Raw genomic sequence first — 11178 nt, 5'->3', positions numbered from 1 at the left:
AACAAAACAAAAAAATGAACATATAAATTTATAAAAGTAAAGACACAACAGCCGGTTTAGTTTTTCACCACATTCTGGGCACTTTGTCCAGCTACCAATCAACTTTACCTGTTGTCCAATCTACAGTTGGGGCCATCTGATTGTGTTTGCACAGAATTGGCTTTAAAGCTAACTAACCTAGAGTCTATTAAACAGCTAGGGCACATTTTCCTTTATCTGTTCATTTGTTAATTAGCCATGCACCTCATGTTTTTAAACACAAGTTTGCTCGCCATCCACATTCAGACAAGGAGTGTCCATTTTAATTCAAGATACAAAACAGGAAGAGGAACAGCAAGGTCATTTATCGAAAACCCTTTCAGTTCTCCCAACCTCCACTACACAAGTGTTTTCTTAACTGTAAGTACAAAAATGAATATTAACTTGAGCACAAGGCTTCCAACATGTTAAACATTTTATAAAAGTACTAAGGAGTTCTCCCCCTGCTCACTTCACTCACCAGCCCCCCCGGCCTGCACTACGCACCAGCCACTTCGCGTCTCTGCCGTTTGCGTTGTGAAGAGGCGGGCTGAACACACCCCAAGGAGTTGTGGTCGCTCCTCTGAAACCCCCTCTTAAATGGTGATACAATGGGAAACACATTCAGTTTTTTTTTACCTTCACTTTGCTCGATCAGCTGATGGCTTGCTGCTGCTGCTGACGTGTCACATGATCTGCAGCTCGCATGGCGCTTCGAACATTTAAAAGCCTGTACAGCAGCTGTCCTACTCTTTGTCTTTTATTTCCGGCCCTGGGCATGGTTAAATCTCTTGGCACAAAATCTTGTCTCGCAGGACACAAGTTCTTGATATTTTTTTAGTTTTATATTTAAAAATGGAATAAGAATCTGAAAATCTAACAGCACCACATTAAAGTTCGATAAATTCTGAAAAGAATACCAAACATATATATAGTACGTAGGTTTTAAAATAAGCTTAAATAAATAATAAAGCTGGACAGTTTGATATCTGTGGCGGAGCGACAGGCGCTCAGCAGGCTCCTGTCAATCATGGAGAATCCACTGCATCCACTGAACAGGGTCATCTCCAGACAGCTATCTATCTATCTATCTATCTATCTATCAACGTGACATAAAATCGTTGCACTTTTAGGCTTAGGATTATATATATAATAAAATATTAAAGAGAGAGAGTAGATAGCAGGTCAGGTAAACAACCCTTGATTATAAGTAACACAGTCCAGAGGGTCAATATAGCCACAGTATCCATGATTTGAACTTCTGACAATGTGTTGTGTTTTTGACACATTCAATCCTTTATTTGCACCTGGGACTGTGTCTGTGGTTTGGGGCTCAGTGTGTCCTGTTGTGGTTATACCTGACACATTTCCTTTTATATATGGAAACCTTTGTTAATGTCATGTATTCAGAACATGCTTACAATAACAGTAATATTAAATGAAATTTTGTAAATGTCTGTAGTTTATCCTACATTGATGGATTGAAGGCCAGAGGTCCACATGACCATCATCATCAAGTTCTTCCATGTGAAGCCTGAAAACCATGATGACTGATTGAGATCATTTATGTTTGGTAGAATGCCTAGAGGGGGCTGGGTGGTCTCCTGACCTTGGAACCCCTGCAGATTTTTATTTTTATTTTTTTTCTCCAGCCATCTGGAGTTTTTTTTTTGTTTGTTTTTTGTTTTTTCTGTCTTCCCTGGCCACCAGATATTACTTGTATTCTATGTTAATTAGTATTGCCCAATTTTATTTTTATATTTTGTCTTTGTTCTCTTTCCTCATCCTGCAAAGAACTTTGAGCTATATCATTTATATGAAAATGTGCTATAGAAATAAATTATTGTTTTTGTTACGCTGTTGAAAAATCAACAAATGTTCCAGTGGATTTATGCAGATTAATTTTGTATTTTTATAAACTTGCCTCTCAGGAAGAGGGGTTGGACAACTGGTTTCATAAGTGTACCCACCAGACTTGAATCTGTTATTATTAATACAAATGATAGTCACAGTCCAAGGACAGTTCCCAAACAATGATCTAATACAGACTCAAAACCTATTTTATTAACATTGTGCCATTTATATTTTTTAAATTTTATTTTATGCATTTGTATTATTTGCTGCATTGCTGTGTAGTTTGTGACTTTTATATTCACTGCCATGTTTCTGGGACAGTTGACTAACAAGGGATCAATGCTGTCACCGCATTTGACGTCAGAACCCTGGTATCATGTCTTTGGATCGAAGAAACGCTATAAAGCTTCACAATGTGTGAGTTAGAAATCTCTACTCCGTTTAGGATTCTCTTGGTTTTTCTAAAAATTTGCTTTTGATTTTAGACTGAGTTTTGTTTTGCCCTTTAGTTCTGACAATCATGATTACACTAATTATAACCCTCGACTAGTTTCTGAATAAGCTCTGGCTTAATCTCATTAACACAATGTGTTTCTTAGCCAATATGGGCATATCACTGTAAGTCTTAAACAACAACCACAGATAAATCCTCACCAATGATTAATCCTCTGCTCTTGTATCTTCTTTTTTGCACTCCTTTAATCCTACGTAGTTTATCATTTGCTAACACATTTAGATTCTTCTGAAGTCTCGGAAGGCACCCATAACTGTGATTTACTGTCCTGCTTGTACAAATGATTTTCCTTTGTGTACATAAACAAGTGGGGGATGTCAACCTGTATCTAACCTAATGGCGTTCATGACTAACTTTTGGGACAAATTGCTCCAGATGAAATCAGAATACAGTAAATTGCAGAGGAATTCATAAAATAAGAACTAACACAATGAGGTTAGGCAGAAAAATTTATCTTGTCAAGGAAGGTAGAAATAGCAGGTATCAAAGCAGGAACGTTTCATGAATTTGAATGAAAAATTGAGATACCTTTTGAATTTAATATTGAAATTTTTTTTTTTTAGTTGCATGTGAGACATTGCAAGTATTTCCACCGCATCTTGAGGTGACTGCCTTGTTACATTCAGATGCCCAGCTGCCCTGTGTCTTTATTCCAACCAGCCCTCAATATGGCTTAAAATTTATCATTCCAACCTGGAGACGTAGTAGATCGATACTGTCAGAGTTTAAACATGGAAAACTGGAAAACACCAGCAGGGCATCAATGGTTCAAAGTGAGTTAGAGAACTTTAACGCCTCCCTCTTACTCAAGCAAGTCACCATTGAAGATGGAGGAGAATATACATGTGAAGTGTCCGAGACTATGCTGGAGACTGCAACAGCCCGGGTTACACTCAAAGTTGTCGGTAGGTAAAGACTACTACTTGCATTTTATATCGTCTTTCCATCCGTCTATTTTTAGATATAATTAATCTGGTTTAGTGTCACAGGGCTGCACTGGCACAAGGTAAAGGAGCCATTGTTGGATGGGGACATCAGTTTACTTGTTGGAAACTGACTTGAATATTCATCCATCCATTTCCTAACTTGCATATCCAGTTCAGAACCGCAAGGAGATGGTGTGTACTATGGGTGCCTATTTATCATCAAGGATGTGGAGAGGGGGCAAAAAAAAGTCATGTAATACCACATTACCGTATATACCCACAGATAAGTTCTCCTGCGGATAAGTCGGGACTTGATTTTATCAATGTATAATTTATAATGTCGGTTGTATAAGTTGAATGTAGAAAATTCACGCTATCGGTCCAAGAGATTACGATATGCTAACACCCACCTGGGAGAGTAACCACGGAGCACACTGCCTTTTTTTTTTCCTATGTGTTTTGCCTTCATGACCACACAGTGATACCCAAACTATTCCGAAGCAACATTTGCAATGTTTTTTTTTTTTTTTTTTTGTATCTCACACCCTCATACACCTTTATCGTAAGAGCATCCCTTATCTACGATGGAGCGTTGGATCAGAAGAACATCTGAAGCTGGTATTAAATTAAAAATTGTTGAAGTGGCAAAAGAAATTGGTAACTGCACTGCAGCAACAAAATTCAATGTGTCTTAGAAGCTCATGCGAGATTGGAGGAAACAAGGTGTTTATATAAAAAAAAAAAAAAATTGGCGCATTTTTGAGCAGGCGTATAAGTCGGTGTCTGATTTTGTTTGTGTTTTTTTAGGTTTCAAGACCCGACTTATGTGAGTATATATGGTAATAATAATGGATTGGCTACAGCAGACCCCCGTGACCCTGTGTTCGGATATAGCGTGTTGGATGATGGATGGATGGATAATTAAAATAATTCTGTTCAGCTGCGCTCAGTCGCCTGCAATTGAGAGTTTTATTGCTTGAGTTCAGAGATTTGTATCTGATATGGAAAGATACAGCAGCATTATTTAAATAAAGCATTAAAAACACACACATTTAGGCAGCCTGGTCTTTGATATGTGATCGAGTAGAAGATTTTAACACTCGTTGAAAGGCATTTTAGACTACTCTGGAGTGTTGTGTTTTTTCTCTGATGTATACAGAACATTTGTGCTATTTGGAAATAAATATAACAAAAATAGTGTCAATTCTTTTCTTGAAACTTGCATTTGTAGTGATTTAATATTTCATACAATAACAATCCTCCAACTGACGGAGGATAAGAGACACGGGGCAACATGAAAAATAAAGTTAACAATAAATGATCAATGCAGTACTGCAGTTTTAGGCCTTAACTGCATTGCTAAATTAAATGGGCTTACACTAAAACTTGTGTTAAAACTTGGAAAACATTATCATCCGTTCTTCACTATTGGAACTGCTGTTTTGGTAAAATTATGATTTTGTTGCCACTGTCACCGTATTAGGCTGGTGATTTTAAGACTGGATCTGCTTTTTGTAATGCTGTGGTCATCATGGAGCTCAGTTCCAGTTTTTTCAGTCTTATGTGTTACAGATTCAGTCTTTTCAGCAATGTGTGAATCACAAATTTTCAGATTGTGCTTATATTTATAAAGTGTCTCAAAATTACTCCTAAAATTCATGCTAGGATAAGAATTTGTCCTTCCTCTGAGTACGACATGAGAAGTAGTTACAAAGCATCCTACACCTACAAAATGTGATGTTTGAGAACTAATGACGTCTCGACTTCACAACATCCTAAGCTGCAAATTGGAACTCATGATGGTGTATTGTAGTTTTCTGATACTAACACTAGAGCTACACCACAAATATAATAATAATATTCAAAGTAGGAGCAGAAGAAGGAAAGTATAATAAGGTAAGCTATTACTTGAAGCTGTGCAAGCTGAGCTTGCTGGTATAGGCCCCAGCTTCCTGCTCAAGATAAAGCAGGTTTAGAAAATGGGAGGGTGGATAGATGGGTTATCTACAGCCGTACTTTTACATGAATGACGTTTCCTCCGTTATAGCCATGGGAAACACCTCATGAAGTAACCGTTACTATTAGCTACAGCTATCCTTGTGCTGTTTCTGAAGTCGCACTCACTCTTCCAATCATCTTCCAGTCATGTGCCTTGACTCTCTCTGTGGTCCTTGCTTATCATCCGTGAGGCTCTATTTATCCAATGCACTGCCAGTCTTCACCTGGCTTCTTGAACCTTCCTAGGCTTGTAAAATGTAATGGGAATGTTTCAGAGCTTCATGGAATGCAAAGCTCAGTATACCTATGTGACATTTTGCTGTTATTCACTCATCTAGCCCTGTTTAATATGCTACTACAATAACAGTTTGAGTCCAGTGTGCTGATACTGTGATTTATCTTGTGATTCACAATAAAATGTATCTTCACTTAGGACAATAATCTTTATTTGTGTGCTGATTTGCATGAATGCATCTTCCTTTACCATTATCTTGCATTCAGTGGTAGGGAAATGTGTAAATCTGCATATCACTTCACGGATTGTAGGGGCATTCAATGTTTGCAAAATTCAAGAGAGACGTGAAATGAGCCAAGAGATGACCTGCTAAATCGGGTCTTCAAACTCCAACCATTTCTTAATGAAACGCTGATTCGTGTTGTTAATTAAACCCGGTATTTAATTCCATGGCTTGTTGCTGCTCTCATTCTGCCACAGCAGTCATTTCCAAAACTTGATTTTCTGTTTTTGCTAAGAACACCATCAACATGTTTTGGTGACCCTGAGAGATCTCACGGAGGTCTTCATCATTCTTTTCAGATATTGTGTGATGGGCACAGATGAACTGATCACGTGGTGGCTTGTTTAGTGTCTCATTATTGTTTGGTTGCTCATTAAAGAAAAAGAAACAACTAAGCGGCCTGAGTCAAATTAATTAAAACTAAGGCAAAAAAAGTTTATTAGCAGCAAAAACTGGTCACTAATAAAGAAGGGTAGAATGATGACTGCAGCCCTCCAGAACTGAGTTTGACATCCCTGTCCTAGAGAGTTAGGACCCGAGCTCCCAGCACTCTCGTAACATCACAAATATTCAGAGCTAGCATCATAGTTTACCATTTGAACAAAATCACTACCTTCATATGCTTCACTAGAACTGGAATCATTAATGCTGTCACATGCTATTTGAAGAATGTAAGCTATTATAACACGACAAATTGCTTTTTTTTTTGTTTTTTTATGCATTTTATGGCCTGTGTTTAGCTTTCTTGCTGCCACAACATCCACCCTCTTTTTGGGAAAACATTGCGCGTGCATCTAGCAGCCGACAAGTTACCTCTTGGATAATGTTAAAGGGGTTAAAGAGGACTTCATTGGCCAGTCAAGAGGCATAACTATTTATGGGGGGCACTGAGATGCAACCCACTTTAGTCGGCACATACAGTACTGTGCAAAAGTTTTAGGCAGGTGTGAAAAAAATGCTGTAAACAAAGAATGCATTCAAAAATGTAAGTGTTAATCATTTTCATCAACAAAATGCAGTGAATGAACAAAATAATAATAATTAATTACACATATATAGCGCTTTTCTCAGTACTCAAAGCACTATCCACACAGGGAGGAACCAGGAAGCGAACCCACAATCTTCCACAGAGAAATCTAAATCAAATCAATATTTGGTGTGACCACCCTTTGCCTTCAAAACAACATCAATTCTTCTAGGTACACTTGCACACAGTTTTTGAAGGGACTCGGCTGGTAGGTTGTTCCAAACATCTTTGAGAACTAACCCCAGATCTTCTGTGGAAGTAGGCTTCCTTACATCCTTCTGTCTCTTCATGTAATCCCAGACACACTCAATGATGTTGAGATCAGGGCTCTGTGGGGGCCATACCATCACTCCCAGGACTTCTTGTTCTTCTTTACGCTGAAGATAGTTCTTAATGACTTTGGCTGTATGTTTGGGGTCGTTGTCCTGCTGCAGAATAAATTTGAGGCCAATCATATGCCTCCCTGATGGTATTGCATGATTGATAAGTATCTGCCTGTATTTCTCAGCATTGAGAACACCATTAATCCTGACCAAATCTCCAACTCCATTTGCAGAAATGCAGCCCCAAACATTCAAGGAACCTCCACCATGCTTCACTGTTGCCTGCAGACACTCATTATTGTACCGCAGACACTCATTATTGTACCGCTCTCCAGCCCTTCGACGAACAAACTGCCTTCTGCTACAGCCAAATATTTCAAATTTTGACTCATCAGTCCAGAGCACCTGCTGCCATTTTTCTGCACCCCAGTTCCTATGTTTTTCGTGCATACTTGAGTCGCTTGGCCTTGTTTCCACATCGGAGGTATGGCTTTTTGGCTGCAACTCTTCCATGAAGACCACTTCTGGCCAGACTTCTCTGGACAGTAGATGGGTGTACCTGGGTCCTACTGGTTTCTGCCAGTTCTGAGCTGATGGCACTGCTGGACATCTTCCGATTTTGAAGGGTAATAAGCTTGATGTGTCTTTCATCTGCTGCACTAAGTTTCCTTGGCCGATCACTGCATCTGTGATCCTCAACGTTGCCCGTTTCTTTGTGCTTCTTCAAAAGAGCTTGAACAGCACATCTTGAAACCCCAGTCTGCTTTGAAATCTTTGTCTGGGAGAGACCTTGCTGATGCAGTAGAACTACCTTGTGTCTTGTTGCTGTGCTCAATCTTGCCATGACATGAAACTGTCTTCCACAACCTCACCTTGTTAGCAGAGTTTGGCTGTTCCTCACCCAGTTTTAAGCTGTTTCTGTTTCAGTTAATGACTGGGTTTCAACCTACGTGTGACATTGATGATCATTAGCACCTGTTTGGTAGAATTGGTTGATCAGACACCTGACTGGAATCCTACAAAATCCCTGACTTTGTGCAAGTGGACCTATAAGAATTGATGCTGGTTTGGAGACAAAAGGTAGGAACACCAAATATTGATTTGATTTAGATTTTTCTTTTGTTCACTCACTTTGCATTTTATAAATTGATAACAATAAACAATCATTTATATTTCTGAAAGCATTCTTTGTTACAGCATTTTTTTCACACCTGCCTAAAACTTTGCACAGTACTATATATCTGAACTGAGTTTTTTTTTTTTTTTGTCAGGTACTGAACATTCTAGCTATACTTTGTGAATCAGAATTAGATTAAGGAGATTTTAAAATGTCAAGTCTTTTGTTAAAGGACTGCAAGCAAGCTAGAAACAATGGGCATAAAAATGCCTTTATAGAAAACCTCTAATCAATCCTTAGGGGAAAACCTATAATTTACACAAGTATATCCTTGAAATAAGACTTATCCTGAGTTCTCACTAAACTTTTTTTGCTTTTCCAGCTCTTCCTAAAGTATTTGTGAAGCCCAGTCTGAAAATGCCAAATCGATCAAGCACCTTGGAGTGTCATGTCCAACACTTCTACCCCAGAGACATTACCATTGAATGGGTAAAAGACTCCATGCCACTGCTTCATCAAAGGCCTCTGCAGATAGAGCAAAATGGAGACCAAACCTTAAGTACAGTGAACCGTTACCTCTACTTCCATGAAACCAAAGACGTGGCTGCCAACATATCCTGCCGGGTGAAACATGAATCTCTGTATGGGTCAGTGAAGGAGATTCCACTACAATTTTGCCGTAAGTGACAGGTGAAACTTCAGGTCAAGTGATCTTCAGGAAATGTGTCCTTTCAGTTAAGGCTTATAGTATTGAATGTAAGAGTAAAGTTTATCTTTTAAACCATTGCTGCAATTAGCTTTTGTATTATGCTTAACTCCGAGTACAGGAAGATAGTGCTTAAACATTAGTATAACTGCAGTGCATGTACCGTAAATTATTAAACCATACACTATTTCCATAAATCAATTACATTATAGACATAGTTAAAAACAAACAGTCATAAAGATTAATATTAACAGACTAAAGCAATCTAAACTCCTTTACCATTATCACTGAGATAAGGCCAGTTGACACTTCCTAAATGTCATTATTGCCCCCCAGTGCTGTCACTGCCCATTCTAGTGCTTGTAGTAATGGATTCAAGACAAGAAGAAAAACCTTGCCCAGTTAAACATTAATGATGGGACTGAGCAAACGGCAAGGGTGGCTAGCAAGGCAGAAAAGCAGTTAGGCCTGCTATTCAGTATAAGGAAGACCTCCAAATTGAAATGTTAATCTATTTTTTTTTTTTTTTTTTGGTAACTGTAATGCAGGAACCAATGCTTGGTGGTTCATTAGTCTATCACAGGAAAACTTGCAAAACACACCTAAATTGACGCACTCAGAGCCAATATATACTGCATAAATGTGCCATCAGACTATGTGGAGCTACCAGGCTTGACATTTCATCTTCCCAGTTCAGTGCGTTCACGTGGATATTTGGTTGTACTTTTCAGAGGAACGTGAGGTCATTGTTAATTTGTTAATTGGTCCTTTTAAAAAAAACATTTAAAGATTAACTACATTTTTCAAAATACACATTAAATTTGTATCACTTTTCTTCAAATGCAATTTGAGTAATAAATGGGATTTTTGGCTGACCAGGCTATATTTTTCTTCTTTTTCTTCTTTCGGCTTCAAATGATAGGACCATTTCATTGAAATTATTAGCATGGTAAGGGTGGTGGAGAGAATCCACTCTTCTTCTTCTTCTTCTTTCGGCTGCTCCCATTAGGGGTTGCCATAGCAGATCATCTTCTTCCATATCTTTCTGTCCTCTGCTTCTTGCTCTGTTACACCCATCACCTGCATGTCCTCTCTCAGCACATCCATAAACCTTCTCTTAGGCCTTCCTTTTCTCCTCTTGCCCATCAGCTCTATCATTAACATCATTTTCCCAATATACCATTCATCTCTCCTCTGCACACATCCATACCAACACCATCTTGCCTCTCTGACTTTGTCTCCAAACCTTCCAACTTGAGCTGGTCCTCTAATGTCCTCCTTTCTAATCCTGTCCATCCTCGTCACACCCAGTGCAAATCTTAACATTTTTATCTCTGCCACCTCCAGCTCTGTCTCCTGCTTTCTAGTCAGTGCTACCATCTCTAACCCATATAACATAGCTGGTCTCACTACCGTCCTGTAGATCTTCCCTTTCACTCTTGCTGATATCCGTCTGTCACAAATCACTCCTGACACTCTTCTCCCCCCATTCCACCCTGCCTGCACTCTTTTTCACTTCTCTTCCACAATCCCCATTACTCTGTACTGTTGACCCCCAAGTATTTAAACTCATCTACCTTTGCCAAATCTACTCCCTCATCCTCACCATTCCACTGACCTCCCTCTCATTTACACACATGTATTCTGTCTTGGTGGTCCTACTGACCTTCATTTCTCTCCTCTCCTCCTCATATCTCCACCTCTCCAGGGTCTCCTCAACCTGCTCCCTACTCTCGCTACAGATCACAATGTCATCAGCAAACATCACAGTCCATGGGGACTCCTATCTAATCTCATCGGTCAACCTGTCCATCACCATTGCAAATAAGAAAGGGCTGAGAGCCAATCCCTGATGTAATCAATTAAGATGAAAGGGATGGTGCAGTAGTGGTGCTGTCTTGCAGTAAGGAGACCAGGGTTCACATCCCGAGTCCTCCCTTCATGGAGATTGCATGTCTTCCCCGTCTCTGTGTGGGTTTCCTCCCACAATCCAAAGATATGCAGTGTAGGTGGAATGGCGAAGCTAAATTGGCCCTCTGCATATGTTCACCCTGCGATGGATTGGCACCTGTCCAGGCTTTGTTCCTGCCTTGTACACTGTGCTAGGTTCTCAGGATTCTCAGGCAGCTTAAACAAGAACATGACTTGACCTTTCATCTTAGTCCACATTACATCAC

The 11178-nt window shown here is 39.3% G+C and overlaps 1 protein-coding gene across 1 annotated transcript; it reads left to right on the top strand.

The window, feature by feature from the left end:
- Window positions 1-2950: 2950 nt before the first annotated feature.
- Window positions 2951-9299, top strand: LOC127529816 (tapasin-related protein-like). Its single transcript, XM_051934724.1, has 2 exons — window positions 2951-3291; window positions 8678-9299. The coding sequence occupies exons 1-2, from the start codon at window positions 3150-3152 to the stop codon at window positions 8980-8982; spliced, it is 447 nt and encodes a 148-aa protein (XP_051790684.1). The 5' UTR covers window positions 2951-3149; the 3' UTR covers window positions 8983-9299.
- The last annotated feature ends 1879 nt before the right edge of the window (window positions 9300-11178 follow it).

Source organism: Erpetoichthys calabaricus, chromosome 12, assembly GCF_900747795.2.
Source record: "Erpetoichthys calabaricus chromosome 12, fErpCal1.3, whole genome shotgun sequence".
NCBI classification, from domain to species: domain Eukaryota; kingdom Metazoa; phylum Chordata; class Cladistia; order Polypteriformes; family Polypteridae; genus Erpetoichthys; species Erpetoichthys calabaricus.
The sequence above is the reverse complement of the archived record's forward strand: the minus strand, read 5'-3'. Positions and strand labels throughout refer to the sequence as shown.